Source organism: Arvicola amphibius, chromosome 5 (genome assembly GCF_903992535.2).
Source record: "Arvicola amphibius chromosome 5, mArvAmp1.2, whole genome shotgun sequence".
Taxonomy (NCBI): domain Eukaryota; kingdom Metazoa; phylum Chordata; class Mammalia; order Rodentia; family Cricetidae; genus Arvicola; species Arvicola amphibius.
Window position 1 is genome coordinate 21,231,120 of NC_052051.1, and position 22,381 is coordinate 21,253,500.

The window sequence follows — 22,381 nt, forward strand, 5'->3', positions numbered from 1 at the left end:
GTCCCCTTCCACAGTTGCCTTAAGACTGATCCCCCACTTTGGTTTTCTGACCTGATAATCTTATTATAGAGGATGAGAAGTCTGGGCCAACAGCAATAAAGGAAACCAAAAATAAGTAGCTGAGAAAATCCAATGAACATAAATAGAAGAACTTCTTGTTCCTCGATATCACGGGTTTTTGTTAATGTTTTATAAGTAATTTTCTCCTGCTTGATTTTTCTTTTATAAAATCCCATAGAACAGTGTTTATGATACAACCATTTAATATATGTATAAATTGTAAAGAATATGTATAAAGATTTTACATAAATGTAAGAGCACGTAGAAGCCAATATATAAATAAATAGTTTTAAAAACTGAAACATATTGACCTTTAACTTTTGGCTCTCCAGAAATGTAAGTACTAATAGTCTGCCATTGCCCAGGAGCCTCACCAGCATCAGAGCAATTAACTCCATGGGTTCTGTGTGCTATTTGTATTATATGTGGCCAAAAATACAGAAGGACTGGGAAAGATGAGCTTGCTGCTGTATGCAGCTTACTGGTGAGATGTGAGATAATGTCACAGGGGCCTCTGGCAACACCAGTCGCTGCAAAAGCAGCAGGAGGTAGCTCTGCATGGAGGATGCCACATTCTTTTCAAAATGTGCTGGTTGTTTCTGTTTGTTTTTAATGAAAACTGCCCAGTTTGTTTCCAGGAGCTTTCTTTATGGGATATCTCTGTTTTTCTTGGTGTCGAAGGAACATGACCATGGCACAAGTACGTAAGGACAAATTGGGTTCTAACTGGGAAGTCTCATCTCTTCTAGGAAGAGTACGAACAGCTTCCCCGAGAGATTGTTAACACCAAACCTGATGTGCACCTGGAAGCCCAACTGAAGGCCGAAGATTTCATAGTGGATGTAAGTTGGTGAGCCCAAGAGAAGATTAAGTGAAAAATTGTGGTTTAAAAAAAAGCCAAAAAGCCTTCCCTCTGAGGGTGGTAGCCTTTAGTCCCAGCACTCAGGAGGCAGAGACAGGCAAATCTGTGAGTTCAAGGCCATTCTAGTCCGCATAGTAAGCTCCAGGAAAACCAGAACTGTGTAGAGAGACCCAGTCTCAAAAAACAAAGCAAAACAAAATTAAAAACAAAAACAAAAAAAAAAAAACCTTCCCTCATCATAAAAAACTTGGAGAGTAGGAGGTGGTGATGTACTTCTGAAATCTCAGCACTCAGGAAGTAGAGGCAGAAGAAATGCATATTTGAGGCCAGCCTGGTCTATACCGTGAGCTCCAGGTTGGCCAATGCTACATAGTGAGAACCTGTTTCAACAAACAGAACAGCAAAGAGGCTGAAGAGATGGCTCAGCATTTAAGAACTGTCTGCTCTTCCAGAGGACCAGGAAGGTCAGTTGCCAGCACCCTTGTCAAGTGACTCAAAACCACCTGTAACTCCAGCTCCAGGATCCAATGTCCTCCTGCGATTCCTTCCTGTGCACACACAGACACACATTCATGCACTTAATTTTAAAAATATATATGCAAAGAAAACAAAAAAAAACCCACACTTGGAGACACAGAAAGCTAGAAGGATGAGAATCAGCTGTAGTCTTAGAAAATCAACGTTATCAGCCACTTTTCAAATTTTCCTTGTGATGTTCTCCCAGTATATTGAGATTATGTGATAGTAGCAGAGGTGTCTTGTTTTCTGTCCACAAAGCCTTTTTCTCTTCACCTTTTCATTTCATTGACCCTAACTCTGCTCATCGGGATCTCCTATTGGCTCCTCACTTTCTTATAGCTATAGCCTATCTTACCTGTGTTTCTCTTTTAGTCAAACTTAGATTTTGTAATCATTATTAATAATTCCACCATTTCTGTAGTTACTGTCAATCCCTTACCCTTTGCATCTGTTTGGCAAGGGTCCAGGTAACCTAGATGTGTTGATGCTAACCTCCTCCCTAACTATAGCTGGCTACGCAAATCCTGTTAGAGACATCACTGCACTGCGAATTCCTGGTCACCAACTTTAGCTGTGTCCTCTGTAGTTTCAAGCAGTTTGGGTACAAAAGTTGATTATCTACTGTCTATTTCATAACAGATATTTCCTTTATACCCTATACTTAAATACTCGTAGATCTTTCCCCTCCACCCAAGTTTCTAAACCAAATCCCCAAGGGTGGTCATGTACCAGAGTTATTTTTATTCCAGATGTTACAACTTCCTAATATTCCTACTTCTACACCTCCGTTCATTTCTTGTGTTGTTCTTATAATCTTGAGTTCAGTTCTTGTGGTTGTTATGTGATTGCTTATTTATCTATTGTTTTAATTAAGGTTCTCAACATGGATTATGGGATGGAAGACAAGAATCCAATTGACCATGTTCTCTTCTATAGTAAAAATAACACAAGGCAAGCAGTCAAGATCTCTAAAGAACAGGTAATTGGCTAAATAGAGAATTCTACTCTAAGGTGTATATATTTTTTTTTTTTTTTTTTTTTTTTTTTTTTTGAGACAGGGTTTCCCTTTAGTTTCTAGAGCCTGTCCTGGAACTAGCTCTTGTAGACCAGGCTGGCCTCGAACTCTAAGGTGTATATTTGGCAAATATTAAAGCCAAATTATATTTTACTTGCCAGTCAGGTTGTAAAGTCAGTGTCTGCTATTAAAGAAATAAAAGAAGGCACAGCCTACTGTATCAACTAAGCAGGAAGCATATGAACTCAGAGACTGAAGCAGCAGCCATGGGGCCTGAAGGGGTGTGCAGGAGGTCCTCTGTATGACTATCATGGCTGTTAGCTTGAGTGGGTGTGCCTCTGACTCTCAGGGGGCTTCTCACTGTAGGAGTGGGTGTGCCTCTGACTCTCAGGGGGCTCCTCATTGTAGGAGTGGGTGTGCCTCTGACTCTCAGGGTGCTCCTCATTGTAGGAGTGGGTGTGCCTCTGACTCTCAGGGGGGGCTCCTCACTGGAGGAGTGGGTGTGCCTCTGACTCTCAAGGGGCTCCTCACTGGAGGAGTGGGTGTGTCTTTGACTCACATGCTCTTGGGAACCCTCTTCCTCCTGTTGGGTGGCCTTGTCCAGCTCTGGTGTGAGGGCTTTTGCCTTTTTTATTTTTTATTGTTTTATTTTGTCATGTTTAGTTGTTGTCTCTTTGAGGCCTGCTTTTTTCTGGTGGGAGATGGAGGGGATGTGGATCCAGGAGAAAGGGGAGGTTGGGGGAACTGGGAAGATTGGAGGGAGGGGAAACTGGTCAGGATGTATTGTATGAGAGAAAAATCTATTTCTAAATTAAAAAAAAAAAAAACAAGAGAAGGCGGGGCTAGAGAGATGGTTTAATGATTAAGAGCACTGTAGCTTTTGCAGAGGACACCAGTGTGATTCCTAGCATGTACATAGTGTGTATGCATACAAGCAGATAAAACATACACACATATGGAATGAAGTTAATAAATCTAATGTCTTTTAAAGTAAAGCATAAGCCAGGTGTGCTGGTGCACACCTGCAGTCCCACACTTAGGAAACATAGGAGATTCAGGCGGATCAGGAGTTAAAGGCCAGCCTGGGGTACATGAGACTGTCTCAAAATAAAGCAAAACAACAATTTAAGATATATCTCACTGGGCACAGTGGCACACACCTTTAATCCCAGCATTCCAGAGGCAGAGGCAGAATCAGGTGAACCTTTATGAGTCTGAGGCAGCCTGGTCTATATAGTGAGTTCCAGGCCACCCAGAGTAATTATAGTAAGATCCTTTCTCAAAAAAAAAAAGAAAGTAAGGAAATATATATATAAATAGATACATGGATATCTGGATGTAGTAGTATAAGCCTTTAGTCCCAAAAGCCTGAAACTACAGGATCACAGGTTCAAGACCTGCCAGTACTAGGAAGTGAGTTCAGGGACAGCCTGGGCAACCTAATGAGACCTTGTCTCAAAATAGGAAGGCGGGGTAGAAACAGCTAGAGCTGGAGCTCAGTGCAGTGTTTGGTTTGAAGCTCTGGTTACAAAGTCTCCTGGGCCAGGCGGCTGAGGTGATACAAGCCCAGTATGCCTATCTGCACATCTTAGATGGGAGTCTGTGCTCTCTGCACAGTTATGTCCTGTCAGTCTTACTAATTAGCATAAAATTCTGAGGCACTTTGCAGGAAATAATCATTTCCCCTTTGAATGATAATTGGGATAAAATAGAAAATCAATGCAGTACTTTAACTCAACATTAAGAATGGTACCCCAGACCCTGGGAGGCAGCTGGTTTTGGAAGTGTGAACTCAAGCAAGATCTCTTTTTGTGTGTGTGTGTGTGTGTGTGTGTGTGTGTGTGTGTGTGTGTGTGTAAAAAAGGTGTCACAGCTTCTGCCACAGAAATTTGCAGAGCAGCGCATTCGAGTATACTGTAAGAAGAAAGACAGAAAGAGCCTATATGCTGCTCGGCAGCATTTCATTCAATGGTGTGCGGACAGAGACTTCACCAAACCACAGGTGAGTGACTCTATTCATACCCTTGAACATTAAAAAAGAAAGGAATCTGGGAGCTGGGGTGAGACAGGTCCTATATAGTTCGGGTTGGTCTCAGATTTGCTATATGGCTGAGAATGACCTCGAATTCCTGATCCTCCTTCTTCACCTCCCAAGTTTGGGAAGTACAGATACACAGCTGCATAGGGACCTGGCATATTTTTTGATTTTTAGGGAAAATCCAAAAGTGATCCTTTTAATCACTGAGAGGTTCTCATTTAAATTGTAGCAATATAGGGCTAGAGAGATGGCTCAGCAGTTAAGAGCACTGGCCACTCTTCCAGAAGACCTGGGCTCAATTCCCAGCACGCAGTTCCAAAAGATCTGATGCCCTCTTCTGGTCTCCGTGGGTACCAGATATGCAAGTGGTGCATAGATATGCATGCATACACATAAAATAAAAAATGTGGGGGAAAGCCGGGCAGTGGTGGCGCACGCCTTTAATCCCAGCACTCAGGAGGCAGAGGCAGGCAGATCTCTGTGAGTTCGAGACCAGCCTGGTCTACAAGAGCTAGTTCCAGGACAGGCTCCAAAGCCACAGAGAAACCCTGTCTCAAAAAACAAAACAAAACAAAAAAAATGTGGGGGAAAAAGGGGTGGAGAAGTGATTGAAGAAGGCACCAATGTTACCCTCTGGCTTCCACATGTGCCTCATAGTCAAGATCACCTGCAAACACACAATACACATGCATACACAGACCTATACAGTACACACACACACCATGCATGTATATACATGATACATATACACGATACACATATATTACAGATAACACACATACACATGTACCACACACATATACGCATACCACACACACTTTTTTTTTTTTAAGGAGACGGGAAATAAAAACACCAGCGTGTGTGTTAAGTACCTTAAACCTAGGTATATTAACTTGTCAGATGAGTTTGCTTGGTTTGTTTCTTGTCAAGCCCTGTGTTCAGTACCAGGATGAAGCAGTCTCTAAGACAGACATAGTTCCTTAGTACTCTGCGTCTCTAGGTGTGGCCCACAAACACAAAAGTAAACAGCAGTGTGTAGCATATTGAGTGTTTTGGGGTGCAAAAGCAGATCTAGCCAGACTTGGTTAGATGAGAAAAGCCTGCCTCAGGAAAGCTTGCATGCCAACCCCAAAGGAGGAGAAAACTCAGCGGCTCTTTCAGTGCTGGCAGCAGAGGCTGATGTTAGGGAGGCGTTGAAACAGAAGCAACATGGGAATAGCTGAAAGGTCGCAGAGAACACGAGGCCTTTCAGGAGCATTGTTGAGCGTGAGGTATTTTCTGCCATCCCATGTGCAAGGGATGAAATCTTTCTGGAGCCATTGAATGAAATCTTTTTTGGGGGGGGGGGGGGGTTTGGTTTCTCAAGACAGGGTTTCTCTGTAGCTTTGGTGCCTGTCCTGGAACTAGCTCTTGTAGACCAGGCTGGCCTCGAACTCACAGAGGTCCACCTGCCTCCTGAGTGCTGGGATTAAAGGTGTGTGCCACCACCTCCCAGCAAGTGAAATCTTTTAAATGTGCATTTTTAGTATTTGCTAGAGTTGGAAGCAGAAGGAAGTGTGATGGAAATAGGGATTTTACAAATACTGCTGCTTTGGAGATGAGCAGTAGCAGCTCACAAAAGCTCTGTCTAGCCAGATCCAGTGTGTTCAGCGGAAGACATTTAGCAATGGGAGGTTTCCAAAGGTTTGGTAGAGCTAAATGAACAAATGGCAGACAGCGAGACAATGCCCGGATGATGTCACTGCCTTCTTGGAGAGGTCTGGAGCTGGAACCATAGAATGATCACGGCCCCTGAAACCCACGCCAGGGGGAATACCCAGGCTTTTCTGCCCTCCTCACCTCCTCACCACTGGGCACAAGGGCTAGCCAAGGCCTCTGAGAAGGGCAGCTGCCATGTCTGAGTGGAGCACGAAGAGGTGATAAGTACCTGAGAGTAAATGGGCAAAGACCTTTGTTCCAGGAGGCAGGCGGGTTGGAGCCTCGCGGCCTCCTGTTGGGCCCTTGCGTTCATCTGAGGTAGCCTCCCCCTTGGTGGAAGGGTGGTGCATTTGACTGGAGCCTATATTGATAGGGCCAAAGTTAAGAGGTTTATTTAAAGAGAAAGATTCAGACTCAGCAAGTAGTCATGGTCCCAGTGTCCCAGCTGTCACCCCTGTTTGCAGACCTGGGTCGTTATTTTATTTGTTTTGTTGGAGAGTGGGGAAAAGAGAAGCAAGAATCCAGTGTAGCTTCTGTTTCTCCAAGAGTCCCGTGTAGGTGTACGAACTCTGCCAGTTCTGAGCAGCAGTGTGCCGCGTCTCAGCCGTTCTCCCGTGAAGACCTTTATTTGCTTAGGGCTGTGGTGTTCTCACAGAGTACATACAACTTTGGATTTCTCTAGAAATCTATGTGCAGGGCAAGGTTATGTGTGCCTGAGGTTCACCCCAAACTACAGTGATGGGAGCTGGCTTTTCTCTGTACCCTGATTTCCTCTCTCTCTTTAATAGGATGGTGACATCATGGCCCCACTTATAACTCCTCTGAAATGGCAGAAGGATGATCCAGGTTGCCACCAAGAAGCATCCAAAGTCAGAGTACAACTAAATTTTAACTGAATGCCTTTAATCAGTTCTTTATGCAAACCTCTTCTCTCTCCACAATTAAGCTAGCTAGTGATTTTTATTTAGTGTTTTGAGTGTACACACATGCTGAAGGGTAAGTCATTTTGTTTTTTTCAAAACGAAAAATGGTAATATTAGCATAAGTTTGCTGTGCTTACTGTGGAGGTTTGAATGAGAACGGCCTCCATAGTCTCTCATAATTGAATGCTTAGTCACCAGGGAGTAGAACAGTTTGAAAGGATTAGAAGGATCAAGAGGGGTGGCCTTTGAGTGTTCAAAAGCCCATGCCAGGTCCAGTCTCTCTGCCTGTGGGTCAGGATGTAGCTCTCAGCTGCTGCCATACTCCCCACGATGATGATAGTGGACTAAGCTTCTAAAACTGTAAGCAAGCTCCCATTAGCTGCTTTCTTTTATAAGAGTTGCCTTGGTCATGGCATCTCTTAACAGCAATAGAACAATGACTAAGACATCTACTATGAAAAGCATTAGCTTGTGTGTTTTTAGCATTATTGAAGCCTTTCTCCTTTAGCTACCTGTTTTCTCAGGATAACGCTCCCATCTATTCTGAACTCTTAGGACAAATGATTGCCTTTTGTTTTTAATTTATAAATTGAGACAAGGGCACAAATTGGAATTCAAAGTTGAAATAAACAAAATCTTAGACCCTCTGGGAGGCACCCCTAACCCTGCTCCTTCCAGGAGAGAAAGCCACCGTCCCCTTCCATCCCTGCTAAATGCTAGGCCGGAGGAGCATCTGGGACAGCTTTGTTAAGAGGAGCTAAGGCATGCCAGGCAAGTCCACTACCACTGACCCGCCACTCTGCCCCATCTCCTAGTCTATCCCTGCCTGCTATAGGAGGTGCTAGGGTTGAAGGGTACCTCACACCAGATTGCTCCCCGAGTCTGATGTGGCTCCAGACAAGATCAACTCCTTTGTACTTGAAACCACTCCAGCCCCAAAGAACTCACCACAGCAGGCCGGGGACAAACTTTCTTCCACCTCTTCTGAGTTGGACTGCTCAGCTATTCAGAGAACGCCACAGACACCGTCCTGACTGCCCTCACTTGGAATTTCACCACCGCTGCTTCGTTGTGTTTACGGGTTTCAGAATATTCCGGACTATATTTGTGAGCCTAGTGGTCTACATGGCTCGGGTTTCCCCATGTAGCTTGCTGTTCCTAACAGTGCAGAGCCATTGGGGTTGTGCAGACACCCTTGCTGCTCCCCTCACCTGCGCTGTGCACTGCTTCACCAAGAACCAAGTCTAGTTGGAGTCGAAGGGGGTGGTAACCAGAAGGGCTGGAGATATGTGTGATAGGGACCGAGGCAGGAGCTGCAGATGACATCTTAGTCTTGATATTCCCCTAAGTGAGGAGGCAGCCCTGGCAGCAGGCAGCTTGAATACACCGACAGGTTACTGTGCCACCTCTCCCCTCTGGGTAGCCAGGTTCTATTTTGTTCACTCATAGGTGAAAGAGTATTTGGTGTATCTGCCTCTGTGAGCTCATAAACACACAAGGGAGGTGCTAGCTACATGCCTCTCTGAGATGGCCAGAGGTTCTGCCTCCATGTGCCCAGACTCAATGTTAAGAATGGTATATTTTTCTGCTACTATTGCTTTATTTTTGCCAGTCTTATTTTTAAATCCTTGTGCTTTATTCTGGCATTTTATACCTAATTTTGTACTGTGATATCCGGAAAACAACACGCCCCTTTTATGCACAAAACAACTACATTTTATGCCTTTGAAGCTGTTTTCATTGTTGAGTACCTGTTTTCAAGACTGCATAAAAATGGAGATTTTTAACGGCTTGGCCTCTAAGTTACTGAACTGTCCGCTTGCTGTAAATAGGACCACAGGTTGAGTGATGGTGACTTCAGCTGGGTGAGGGGAACCGCCGCAGTGAAGCTGTCGTGAGTGTGTGTCGTGAGTTTCTATCTTGAAACTAGAGGCATGCTCCTTAACTGCCGTCTCCTTACAACTGTGTGCCTGGTCTGGCGTCCTGCGCAAAGACGCTTCATGGTGTCATACCACGGTGTTGGGTCTGCACACAGTGGTATTGACAAGGGCCCAAGTACTTGATTTTCCTCACAAAATAAGAGCAAGATATAGTTTGCTCCCTTCTAGCGGGAGGTTTCTCTGCAGGGGACTGGATGGTGGGACTCTAGTTCACAAGGCTGTGTCTGAAAATGACCTCTTTCCTCCCCGAGCCCCTGGGGTCTGCAAAGGTTCAGCGTCTTTGCTCAGATATACATATTGTTCATTTGTAGCTTTTATCTCTCTCCCATGAAATCAAGTAACAGATGTGTGGGCACCTGACCCATTGGTGGTTTCTGGAAGAAACAGCAAGGCAAGGAGTAAAAGGATGGGCACTTCTATGCTTTATTAGTTTCCAGTGGCTGAGCCCAGGTTTCTGAGGCTTGACAGCATTCTTCAAGCAAAAGGAATCTCTGAAACATACAAAATAGAAATGTGTGTGCTGTGTGTGTGCACGCACAGTGTGTACACACCTGACTTGTTTGGAAGGATACGGAAATGTGGCGGTGCAGTTTTTTTGTTTTGTTTTGTATGGGTTTTTTTTGTTTGTTTTTTGGTCTTCTGAGTTCTCTAGAAATTGTCAAATCCTATAAAGACAGATGTCGTGCGTCTTCAGCAAGAGTGTCTTTCACACTTTCACAGTCAGCTCTGCTGAAGAACAGCGGCTGCTTCTGTTCCTGCCCTGGGTTTTCAGGCCATAAGAAGGCTGGCTGAGAACCACAGTCCGCATGAGGGTTCTTCGCCATCCTGAGTCAGGCAGAATGGCTGCCCTGTGTGAGGAAGACCTGGGCAGCATCCAAAAGTGACCTGAGCATCTCTGATCCTGGGAGGTGTCAGCTCAGAACCCAGGCCTCCAGCTCCTTGATGCAAAATTGCTCCTGCCGGGCCAGCACTTCATTGTTGAAGGTGGCACAGGGGTAACTTCCTCCCCGGTACAAGTCTCCATCCAGCCACAGCCCAAACTGGCCACTAAAGAGAAGAGGAAATGGGACGTAGAGATGGCTCAGTTGGTACATTGTCTGCTGCATAAGCATGAAGCTGCCTCCAGCACCAACGTAAAAGGCTAGGCAGGTCACATTCCACCCGCAGCCCCAGTACAGGGAGAATAAAGGCAGGTGGACCATGGAACACACCTATGCACATGCGCACACCAGAAAAGGAACTCTGGGCACAGGTGTAGCCTATGACTGCCATCGTCAGCCACATTACCAGTGTATCCCCATCATAGCTGTTCTCATCCCTATATGAATTTATCCAGGGTTGGGGTCTCCTCGTGTTGTGCTCTTGCATCCAGAGCATTTTTTAAACAATCCATTGATTTTAATAACTATAGACAGTGATACAGTCATCACCTCAACCCTGTTTTGGAGCATTCTAATCCTTAAATTTGACAGAAAACCTAGGCTGGAAGCAGGAAGTGGATTAGGAATCAACAATGGCTGCTGTGCCCCGCTGCCTCTCCTTGGAGCTGTGCTGAGGAATGCTTTAATCCGGGTGCACCTTAGTGTGCTTCAGTGTGAAGGTCACAGCAGGGTGAAGCTGCCCTCTGTTTGTTCCTAACTCGCTCCCGCTCGTGCCCACAGACATACAGGCTGTATTAGCTAGATGCACGTCTTCTAACAAGCCATGTCCCGTGGGACTCAGAAATCTGGGGCTTTCCCATCTCATGCTACAACTTCATCCATGTGGACATTCCCAGAGTCGGTTCAGGGTAAGATGGCACTGACCAGTTGGTCCACGCTTTTCGCTTGACTTAGAGGAGGGTGGGCCAACTGCCTGACACTATAGGGCACTGAAGTCGGCCTGAAAGACTCAGCCTGCTTGCTCCACCCGCAGCACCCTAAGGAGAGGAAAACAGGCCACCCCAAGATGTAGGGTGACAGAGACACACACCTTCCACTGCCCATCATCAGTGAGTCCAGGTCTCCCTTCACGAAGAAAGAGTTACTTCCTGTCCACTTAAAGACCTGGGTGAAAAAGAAAGGTTGGTCACTTTTGAGTGTTGTCCTTGCAGTCTGACTCCAAGCCACGTGGTGGCAGTATTGTGCAGGTTTCCTTATGCCCTCTGTCTTGAATCCTCCACATCCTAGCAGCTCCTTCATGCTAGGAAAAAAAAAATCTATGAGGCTTCCTGCTTTTAAAGATGGAAAGAGAAAAAGAAAGGCCAGGCCTGGAGTTGGGGTGGAACTGCCTCCCAGCCAACCTATCTCATGACCTGCAGGTCAGTAAGACTCACCGTGACCTCCTGTGACTTCTCTGTCCAACCCTCTGGGTCGCAGCCTCCTGTTGGTCTTGTCTCACACCATATACTGCCCCCAGTCCTCTCCATAGTGACCTGAATGGCCCATCCCAAACCTAAATCACACTGTGAGTCTTCTACCTTCCTTTCTCCGTACCCTCTTCTCTTACAGACCACACCTGAACCACGCTGACTTTTCTGTTCACCAGAGTGCGAAGGCGCTCCTGCCTTAGGGCCTTCCTACTCTCAGACCCCTCTGCCACAGCTCCCCACAACCCCGTCCTCAAGGGTCAGTTCTTGCCCTGCAGTGTGAATGTCATCACAGAGAGCCCCTGTTTGATCTTCCTTGGCATCTACCCCGTCTGAGACAGCTCCACTCCCGTAGGAGACTTACCCCTATCCACCCCCTATAATGTAAATTCTCAGGGAACTGCCCAGTTGCCCTGATAGACTCCTGAAATAAACGAGTGAATATTCAAGAGCCAAATTAGGTGATAAAAAGGCTTCTAAAGGGCCCCAAAAGTATAGTATATTGCTTCCTGTAATTAGAAGCCTCAAAAGCTAGGAGCAACCCCCAAAGCCCCCAAGAATAGAAAGATAAAGGACCAAGCTGGGAAGGAATGAGATAAAGTGAACAAGTGACCAGAGAAGACAGGCTCCCAACACTTTCTCTGCTTTCTCCAAGGACGCGTCCTAATTTAAAAGAGCAAGATCGATAAGCATTGCTGCAGAAGACACTAAGACAGCGTTGGCTGTGTTGCTTGGACAGCAGTACAAGCACTGGGAAATCGCGAAAGGCACCAGGCCAGGCACAGACAATGATTAAGGTTTTCAATGTATGGGATTCTAAGAGGCTGGGGTGACGGTGATCCCTTGAAAATAATGGGTTTCAGCACTTACACAACAGGCACTGTTAGGCATTGGGTAGAACAGCAGACATAATGAACAAAACATCTGCCTCATACAACATTTCAGAAGGAGACAGATAAATGAGAGAAGTGGCGTATTAGAAACACTAGCGAGAGAAGCACTGTGCAGAGAGACAAAGAAGTTTTCGGGGAATGGTCATTTAAAGTGGTCAGTCCCTGTGATGGCCACAGACAGGCGGTCCTGATGATTCGGTGGGAGGCTGTGCTGAGTAGAATAACATATGCAAAGGCCCTGAGACAGGGTTGTTGTTGTTGGGTTTTTTTTTTTTTTTTTTTTTTTTTTTTTTTTTTTTTTTTTTTGCCTTCCAGCTTAGGCCAGCACTCCTGGGGGAAAGTGGTAGGAAAAATAACCAATATTAGAAAGATGTTGGAGAAGAGCCACCAGTATGTGGATGGCCTGAGAAGAGCCACAGAAGAAACAAGGGTAGTCATCAAAGATACCCGAATCCCCAGCTCGGATGACAGGAAATAGCAGGAGGCTCCAACAGGAGCTGTTGGCACAAGAAGAATAATCAGAGCTTTGGGGTTCTAGTATGTGCCACAGGAAGGTGGTGAGGATCAGCCTGCAGTCTTGGTGACCCGGCATCACTGACCCCTTTGCTTCTCTCCCAAGAAGGGGAGTTGGCTACAGTTGATGGAGTCTGAGCAAGAGAGCAAGTGCTTTTTGTCACTAGCAAGGCCATCCACAGTCCTGTGACCATCTTGGTGACTGTGTGGCAGAATGTATTTGCGGGTGTCTGTGCACTGGAGGGGAGACCTCTAAAAGCAAACAAAAACACCCAGAACTAGTTCTCCATCCACCAAACAAAGTGTGAACAAACAGTTCTCAGGGACACACTAAGGAAATACATGGTCTGCCTCACACTCTGACCCTGTCCACCTCTGTGATTCCTACATGTGTACCCCCATCCTCTGTCTCCAGAGTGCCCTGCGTGAATTCAGACACTGGGTCTGGGGTCCACATCTCCCTTCACCACAGACTGAGTTAGGCAGGTTACTCAATCTCTCTGTGCCTCAGCTCCCTCATCTGTAAGATGGGACAATGATAACAGTGGACCCATGTGGGATTTGTTCCCCCGACAGTGTTTCTCCATGTAACCCTGACTGTCCTGGGACTCACTCTGTAGACCACGCTGGCCTTGAACTCACGGAGATCCATCTGCCTCTGCTTCCTGAGTTCTGGGATAAAGGTGTGCACCACCACCCAGTCACCCGTGGATTTTTTTTCTGTGACTGAATGTGCCATTTTGTGAGGTGGTAAATGCAGACCCGTGAGTTACTCTCATGTCTACTTATGGTAAAGGTTGTGGGCTCTGCCTGTCGTGCAACACTCGGCAGCTTCAGTCAGTCAGCAACCCAATGACAGAAAAGGTTTATATGGAAGAAGCTTAGGACTCTGTCTCCCACCTCCAAAAGCCCCAGCTCTCCAGTGGCTTGTGCCCTCTGAGGTTCCAGACACCTGTGCCTGTCACTGATCATATGGGGACCCAAGCACTGAATCACTCTCCCCATTCTTTCCCAGTTCCCTAGAGAACTTCATGGTCCATCCATCCATCTGTCTCCTCCTCCCCATTCCTCCCCAGTTGCAGTCTCCAGCCCCTGTCTTCATGGTCACATCTGGCACTTGTCCCTAGCAAGGAGTGCAAGGAGCCCCTCCAGTTCATTTCAGATGGTCCTCTCCCTCTACCCACTCCTTCCTATTGTCCTACACATTGTTCAGCTGCTGTCACTGTTCCAAGTGTTTGACCTCATGGAGACCCCTCCTCCATGACTCCGCCTTTGCTCACCCTTCATTCCCTCTGGCTTCGCTGGCCTCCAGCCCGCTCTAGGCTCTGTGGTCCATTTGGTATTTTTGCTCCGTCCTACCCCTTTCTCATTGTTTCCTGTGAATGGGGCCTGCCAAGAGCTGGGTCTGAGAACACTGGCTGCTCTGGTAGCAGCCTGGCCAAGGGAGAGCCTTGCCCTCCTGAGAAAAAGACAGGCAGAGATGGCCTCTTCCTGCCACTGCCAGACTGGCATGCTCTCTGGGGCTCCCCTTCCCCCACACACAGGCTGTGTAACTCCTCTCTCCTCCAGCCTTCATGTGCAGACCTCACGAGAAGCCACTGGATGCATCCCCCTCCTCCCACACCTCAGGTCCTACCTGCACTCAAACCCGTCTTGTCCTCTCTAGCCTCCCTCACTCAGCTCATGACTCCTGGAGATCTCGATGGGCAGCTAAGGACACTTCCATGCCCACCGTTGCCCTGCGGAGGAGTGGACAGGAGACAACCCTGCACGGGGACTGAAGCTGGGGGCCACTGGGATCCGCAGAGCTGTGACCTGTTGTAGCCTTCCTTCGTGACAAGATGTGGGAACCTCACCTTTAGCTGTGGGGCGAAGGAGAAGAGAAATGTCTCGCCAGTACCATAGAAGCCTTTGCTGAGTCGGATAGCTGAGGAGGAGAAGGCACCAAACATCTGGAAAGCAGAGAAAAGCACAAGAAAGGAACTGGGTGTCCACCAGCCACCTTCACAGGGCTTGAAAATGCACCCCCAGTCTCCAGGACTCCAGGGGGAGCTGAGTGGAAAGCTGGGGATAGGGCATCTCCAAGGCCACCAGCTGCTGTCTTTCCCACACTCCACAGGAAGAATTCTTGCTAGTGGCCTCCTCTGAGTTGTCCTGACTCTTTGTTACCCCGCCATGTGTGTCTGTCTGTCTGTCTATCTTTTCCTCTTCAGGGTCCTGTTGTATAACCAAGTCTGACCTAGAACTTAACCCCATGAGAGCCTTTACAGGCATGTACCATGTCCAGTTTACCCTTTAAGAAAGTATTTCCATGTTGTATGAATGTGACTATGTTCATTTGTGTGCATAGGTGTACACACACACACAGACACGTTCCTATGCATATGGAAGCCAACGGCTGATATGGACTATCCTCCTCTGTTGCCTCCCACGTTAATTTTCGAAACAGGCTTTCACTACATCTGGAACTGACCATTGAGACTGGCAGTCCAGCAAGCGCCAGGGTCCTCTGTGTCTACCTCTTAGTGCTGGGGTTACAAGCATATCCTGCCACACCTGGCTTTTTACATGATGGCTGGGAATTGAACTCAGGTCCTCAGGCTTGCCTGGCAAATACTTTCCTGACCGAACCATTACCACCCCAAATATACTTATTTCATACAAGCAATGTTTCTCGAAGAACTGGCAATCACACACAAGCAGAAAGAAAATGAGGTAAGCCTTAGTCAAATCCCCCTACTTCCTCCCCAAGCTGACTTCTGTCGCTTCCTCCTGGCACCTGCCCAGTGCTGATGCACAGGCTTTCCTAAACCCCGACACCCCACACACAAACTGTTCCCTCTCGCTTTCTGCACCAGCTTCAGATATACAGACAAGCCAAGGGCTGGGGCTCTGTTGGTAGAGCGTCTGCCTGGCCTGTGCACGGTACAAGGGAAAACCCCAGAACCACCAAAAAACTACCTTTTAAAGTTCAAAACAAGGGGCTGGAGAGATGGCTCAGAGGTTAAGAGCATTGCCTGCTCTTCCAAAGGTCCTGAGTTCAATTCCCAGCAACCACATGGTGGCTCACAACCATCTGTAATAGGGTCTGGTGCCCTCCTCTGGCCTGCAGGCTTACACACAGACAGAATATTGTATGCATAATAAATAAATATTTAAAAAAATAAAGTTCAAAACAAGTACAGATTCCTTCAGACTTTGAACAAACAGGGAATTTGCTCTAGTTCCCATACTGGCTTTAGTTTCTCAGGCCCACTTGACTGTAATACCATGACCCTTCGTTCCTAATGCACCAGCTCCCAAGAAAGGGGCTGACTCTCATATAACCCCAGTGCCATTATCACACCTAAGAGAATGGACTATAATCCCGGTATTATCTATTGTGTCTTTGTATCTTCATTTGTCCCCGATCATCTCAAGAATGTGCCTCACTTCTGGCTTTAAAGAGGAAACCACGCGTTTTATAGCTGTAGTTTTGCATCTTGCATCTCACCTGCCTGCTATGTGTCTGGTTGACATCTGTGGGACGGCTCCTGGGGTTGGGGTGTGGACCATCACAGTGTTACATGGGGGCCGTGGGGTGCGGCTCTAGGCCTAGTGCTAGAAGAAACTTCTTATAATACATAGTGCTCTACCACGGAAGAGGCTCTGTCAGAACAGGGTAAGTTTCTTAGCTCTCGAGCACAAAGTCTTCCCAGACAGACTCCTGTCTAGGTGGGGACCCTTGAGACCACTTCCAACTCTGGTATGTTCCTTCTGTAGAGGAGCATTTCAAAGCAGCTCTCAGTCCCTCCCACTTTCTGCATGGAGAACCTGCCAGAAATTCTACTGTTGGAGTGGCCATGTGAACTTCAGTCAGAGCTATCAAAGTTCCTCATTTGGTGTGTAGCCTTGGCCGTCCCCTCTGGCTTCCTCCAGTCCATGCTTCCCCATCAGCTGGGGATGTTTTTAAAATATGCCTCCATCATTTAGATGTAGATCGTCTGCTCAACCTTTCGACCTTTGCAAGATCCAGAGGTGGTGACATCTGCCTGTACTCAGCACTGAGGAGACTGAGGCAGGAGGATCTGGAGTTCAAGGTCAGCCTGGGCTACACATAGGGTTCTTAGCCAGTGTGTGTTTTAGTGAGACAGAATAAATCAAAGCAGCCCAGCCATGGTCTTGTGCTTGCAAACGTAAGGATGCAGTTTTGCATGGCCTCAGTGGTTGGTTGTTCAATGCCTCCCACTACCTCCCCCTCACTTCACACCCTCCCCACTCCACCCCACCCCACAGGAAATTAGACCATTAACTCTAAGCGTTCTGCATCATTTCTGGCTTGATCTCACTCTTCCTCATCACCTAACCTGGCACACAGAAGTGGCTTCAGATACACGAATGAGAAAATGAGGGCCTGAAGTGGATCAGGTCTCTGTGCCACCATCAGTGTTCCTGACCGGTGATAGAATCTGGCATCTCTGTTTGTGCTTCTCACTCTGCCCCGGGCAGTACCCACTGGCCCCTGTGCCCCGACCCAGCTCACCTGCCCATCCTGGTCTCTCAACACCAGCAGGACTGGTCCACTGTGCCCCTCCATCTGGCGGTACAGCCTCCGCAGACTGAAGCCATCCTTTGATGTGCAGAAGACCAGACTCCAGGGGCGACCAGCGACTCTTGGGGGTAAGTGGAGACTGAGCTGGGGACAGAACTGGAGCTGAGGGAAGGGACTGCCTCCATCTTCCCTCCCTCCTCCCACCTCACAGCCTTTTACTCCGTCCAGAGGCCCCTTAGCCATTAGCTAGCCTTTGTTCCCATTTCATAGATGAGAAAACTGAGGTTCAGGGAGATGGAGAGTCGATGGCAGAGCCAGGATTCCAACCCAGGGCAGACCTCGGGGAACTTGCCTTGGTCACTGGTACTCTGCCATGTGTCTGCTCCACCCCAGCTCTGGCTTTAGTCCCCAGGATCCATGTCACCCCTGCTACATTCCCCAGCTCTACCCAGTGAGAAGGGTGGCACTGGTTGTGACTAGAGAGGACAGGGAAGTCCAGGGAGAAAGCATGATTGATTCAGGATGACCTGGAGCTGGGGACCTTGTAGTTGTGACTCCATCGCCCCTGGGTGTGGCTAGGATAGGGCTGAAGTCCTACTACATAGAACGTGCCCGAACCTGCCTAATCTCTGAGGTGCCCAGGACCTGGCTGGCTTCTGTCAGCTGAGGCTCCACAGGGTCCTGAGGAGCCGGGGCTGGGACTGCCTCCTCCTCTTTCTTTTCTTCCTCCTTCTCCTCCTCCTCGCCCTCCTCCCCAGACAAGGTGTCCTCCACCTGGGTGGGCTGTAAAGATATAAGGATTGAGGGACACATGGGTACCAGCTGTCACCAGATCCTGGGCTCAAGAGCCAGGGCTGCCTTGGCCCCTGCCCAGGCCCCTGCCCAGGCCCCTGCCAGCCCCGCCCAGCAGAGTGGAGAAGCACCCACCACAAGCAAGACTTTGTCCCTGCTTCCAACCTGCTTCCTCCTGACTGGCTACTGCTAAGGAAGGAAGGGGACTGACAAAGGCCCTCACAGTGCCACTCAGATGGGCACCACCATCTGTTGCCAGTTTGCTCTCGCACCAGGCTCCAAACTAAGCCTGAAAGAGGGCAGAAGGGCAGATAGGAGTCTGGTCTGCTGCAGCTGTGTGTGTTTGGATGTGAAGTAGTGGCTGAAACAATCGATCACAAGAAGGGCAGACGCTGGCACCATGGTCCGGAACTTTGTGCCCGGGCCTGTGTGATGAGCCTGCTGTGAGGGTCTCTCTGAATTCTCCCTGGACCCTGAGAAGGTACCACTGACTTCTATATCATACAGGGGAGCTCTGGGGCTCACTGTCAGTCAGTGAAGAGACGTGTGCAGTCTCTTGGCTCCCCACAGAGTGTGTGCTCGCCCACAGGAGTTGTAGGTTGCTTGAAATAGAGGTACGTGTGTGGGCAGCTCGGCATGTTGACTGTCAGTGCGCTCTAGTGAGCTGGGGTTATATACACACATGTGGGTTTCAGTGGGCACGGATACTAGTGTTGTCGTTCTCATTCACTTAACTGAGCTTCCAGACTTTACCATGGCGTGTTTGAGTGTGTGTGCTCACACATGTGAGCAGGCCTGTACACAATAACATAAGGTTCATCATAGAAGGAGACACCCATCTGGGAAGGAATACCCAGTATGCCCCCTCCTTACCCTCTCCGTTACTCAGGTTCAGACCTGCAGAGATCTTCACTACGGAATAGTTTCCCCAAAGGGACACAAGAGTGGTCTGTCCCCTTTGGGGGGGGGGTGTCTCAGGACCTTAGGGTTACTCCAGGTCCTAAATCAGCCCTTGTTTTAAAGCCCCAGCCAGCTAGGAAGGACTTGAGAGAAGTAAACACACACATGCATGCACGCACACACACACACACCCCTTCACCCCTTCACCTAGCGCGTGCCCCTCCCTGCTTGGAGATTCCACCCCGTTCCCAAGTGAACCCCCAGCCCGAGCTGGGCCCTTACCAACTGAGTGTACCGCCATCTTCGGCTTTTCATTCTCATGTCACAGCCCAGGACAGGGGGACGGTCCTTGGCCCTGAGGGAGGAAATGCTACAAGGCAAAGCCAGGGATGAGGAGGTGCCTGGGCACTCCCCACTGGCTCCATGCCTACTCAGCTGCCCTTTGCTCCTGCTCACCTGTGAGCCCCAGACCAAATGGCCACTGGGTGGGTCTGTGAGCAACTCGACATTCAAGGCCTCATGGGCATCAACCACATGGGAGTCGTACACAGAAAATTCCAGTTGTGAATTCTGGCCACTTCAGTTTCTTCTCTAACGGTCTAGCCTAGACACACTGATTTTTTTCCTTGGATACCTGTGGTCCAGACTAGGATCCAGGACCCCAATTCCATGAGCAGCTGAGAGTAAAATCATTTGCACCCCAAGCCCCAATTTCCCAGTATATAATATTTAAAAATTACATTTATTTATCTATCTATTTATTTATCTATTTATCTATCTATCTATTTATTTATTTTATTTATTTATTATGTATACAATATTCTGTCTGTGTGCATGCCTGCAGGCCAGAAGAGGGCACCAGACCCCATCACAGATGGTTGTGAGCCACCATGTGGTTGCTGGGAATTGAACTCAGGACCTCTGGAAGAGCAGTCAATGCTCTTAACCTCTGAGCCATCTCTCCAGCCCCTATTTAAAAATTATTAAGCGAGGAGCAGTGGTGCACACATTTAATGCCAGCACTTGGGAGGCAGAGGCAGAAAGAGCTCTGTGAGTTCAAGGCCAGCGTTGTCTTCATATAGAGTTTCAGGTCAGCCAGGGCTACACAATGAGACCCTGTCTTGAAAAAAAATATGTGTCTGTGGGCCTGAACCAACCAAGGCACATGTTTGGAGGCCAGAGGAAAACTATCAGAAGTCACCACCCGCCTTCCACCTTTACGTGGGTTAACGAATTGAACTCGGCTCACCAGGCTTGCATGGTAAGCATGCTCACCCACAGAGCCACCTCACTGCCCTGCTATATAACATTTAACTCGCTGGACCAGAAACCTCAGAAGGCTTTCCAGCACTGACAGCCAGCAATTCATGTCCCCTCAAAGCCAAGGAGCTACTGTGTGTAGCAAAAGCCTGAAGGGGCATGCCAGGACAAAAGAGCCAACCTTTGAAGAACACGGGTTTTCCCAAGAGTGTGGCTCAGCAGTAGGTGCTGTCTAGCCTGCATAAGGCCCTGAATCCAATTTCTAGGATAAAGAGAAAGAAAGGTAAAGGGAGGGAGAAAGGGAGGAAGGAAGGAGAGGGAGGAGAAAAGGAAATGAAGGAAGGGAAAGGAATGGAAGGGAGGGGGGAGAAAAAGAGCACAGACTATAGCTCAGGGGGAGTGGTGAATCACAACCCCCACATACCTCCGCTCTCAACTCAACACAGGCCCCTCCCCTCCAGGGTAGCTTACTCCCAGTGTGCACAAAGACCTGGGAAAATGGGGAGAGGAAGAGAAGAGATTGGGGGGCAAGGGAGAGGAGGAGGGAGGGAGGGAGAGGAAGAGAAAGATTTACCCCTTATTCAGCTAAGCAACCTTGGGCAGGTTTTCCCACACACTGCTCATCTGTAAGCACTAGCATCTATCTTGTGAGAATGAAGATAATGCCTGAGGATCAGGATGCTGAGCCCCCATCCTCCCTCTTCGGTGCTCAGTTCTGTGTGGGAACCCATAGCACCTGATGTTCGATGCAGCTGGATAAATGCCAGTATTTATTACACCTGCCTCTCGGAGAGATCCAGTGTCTACTCTCTGGCAAGAGGCCACTTGGCCTTCACTTGGGATCCTCAATCAAATAAGGTGAGGCACAGTGGGGGAAGGGAAACCCGGGAGCTGGGGAAGACGGTGGCTGAAGGTACTCACCCCAACAATCCCTGACGACCCTCCAATGGTCTCCCTGATCCCTCAAAGAGAAGGTCACACTCAAAATGACCTATCTACCTCGCTGTCTGGACACGGTGACTCTGGTCCCAACTCCTGTCCTCTCTGTGTGACTGGTGTCTCTGCCTGGCCCTGGCTCGAGCCCTTCTCCCTGCTTCTTATACCTGCCCTGAGGCGGCAGGCCCTGGCCCCATGCCAGGCCAGTTCCAACTGAGAAGGTGCCAATGATTACCCTACATCAGAAACTCAAATCCCACAAACACACTAACAAGACCTTGTTGACCCCGTGGGTCCCAAGCTCCATCGCCATCAGCTGAAAGACAGGGGGGAAGATACCAGATTTTGTGTCTCCAGCCTACTTCTCACTGGCTCCTAAATACCACTTGTTGTCCGATGGCCACCATGGAGGTCAGTCCTCTCAATGGAGGTTAGAATCTGTGACATGCAATTGACACAAGAAAGGGCTATACTGAGGGTTCCCCCACGAATCACCCCAAGCTGTAGGTGATTCCTTCCCAGGCGGGATAAGGACTTTCCTCTTGGGCTTGGGGTACATTTGACCTGGGGATATTTGGCAAGGTCTTTCACAGAAAGCCCACACAGTGTCTGGCACACAGTGGGCATGCTACTAGAAGACTGTCTTGTTGGTCATCAGGTGACTTGGGCCTCATTCCCTCCAGGAAGTGTGCTATAGGGAAAACAGGAAAGCGAAGGGCCCTGTTGTCACCTCAAACATGGCTGTTGCAATGGGTGTTTGAGCTGTAAACAGCACAGGGTCACAGGCCTGGCACTTCCTCCTCCCTCCACTCTGCTTCTTTCTCTTTTTCATGTTTGTTGTTTTGAGACAGGGTCATGCTATGTGGCCCTGGCTCTCCTGGAACTCACTCTGTCCACCAGGCTGGCCTCGAACTCACAGAGCTCTCCTGCTTCTGCCTCCCCCATTGCCTTTTGTAGTCCCCTTTTCCTCCCACATCTAACACCTGAGCACCAAGCACTCTGACTGACCAATGAGGTTTGCCTGGCTGCCCTGCCTCACGTCTGGAAGACTCAGTATGTCATCAGACAGGACTGCCCCTTGCCAGGTCACAGCCCCTTAAGAGATGCCACCGTCAGGTCCCTTGCAGCCCCTTCACCTTTCTCCTCCACCAGAC

General features: G+C 48.4%; 2 protein-coding genes across 3 annotated transcripts in view; one reads left to right on the top strand and one right to left on the bottom strand.

The window, feature by feature from the left end:
- Samhd1 (SAM and HD domain containing deoxynucleoside triphosphate triphosphohydrolase 1) overlaps positions 1 to 8,628 on the top strand; it is a 38,009-nt gene extending 29,381 nt beyond the window's left edge. The window contains exons 13-16 of the mRNA XM_038330114.1: positions 810 to 902; positions 2,316 to 2,420; positions 4,321 to 4,458; positions 6,981 to 8,628. Coding sequence (XP_038186042.1) covers positions 810 to 902; positions 2,316 to 2,420; positions 4,321 to 4,458; positions 6,981 to 7,088 — 444 coding nt within the window. The 3' untranslated portion in view covers positions 7,089 to 8,628. The remainder of the gene's footprint in view (positions 1 to 809; positions 903 to 2,315; positions 2,421 to 4,320; positions 4,459 to 6,980) is intronic.
- Positions 8,629 to 9,966: 1,338 nt separating this feature from the next.
- Positions 9,967 to 19,346, bottom strand: Tldc2 (TBC/LysM-associated domain containing 2). 2 transcript variants are annotated; one of them, XM_038332141.1, is made up of 6 exons: positions 19,314 to 19,346; positions 17,958 to 18,122; positions 17,331 to 17,483; positions 14,665 to 14,760; positions 11,027 to 11,100; positions 9,967 to 10,102 (listed from the first exon to the last, which is right to left on the bottom strand). In XM_038332141.1, the coding sequence occupies exons 1-6, from the start codon at positions 19,344 to 19,346 to the stop codon at positions 9,967 to 9,969; spliced, it is 657 nt and encodes a 218-aa protein (XP_038188069.1). The 2 variants fall into 2 exon arrangements, with proteins under 2 accessions (XP_038188069.1, XP_038188070.1); XM_038332142.1 differs by lacking the exon at positions 14,665 to 14,760.
- Between the last annotated feature and the right edge of the window lie 3,035 nt (positions 19,347 to 22,381).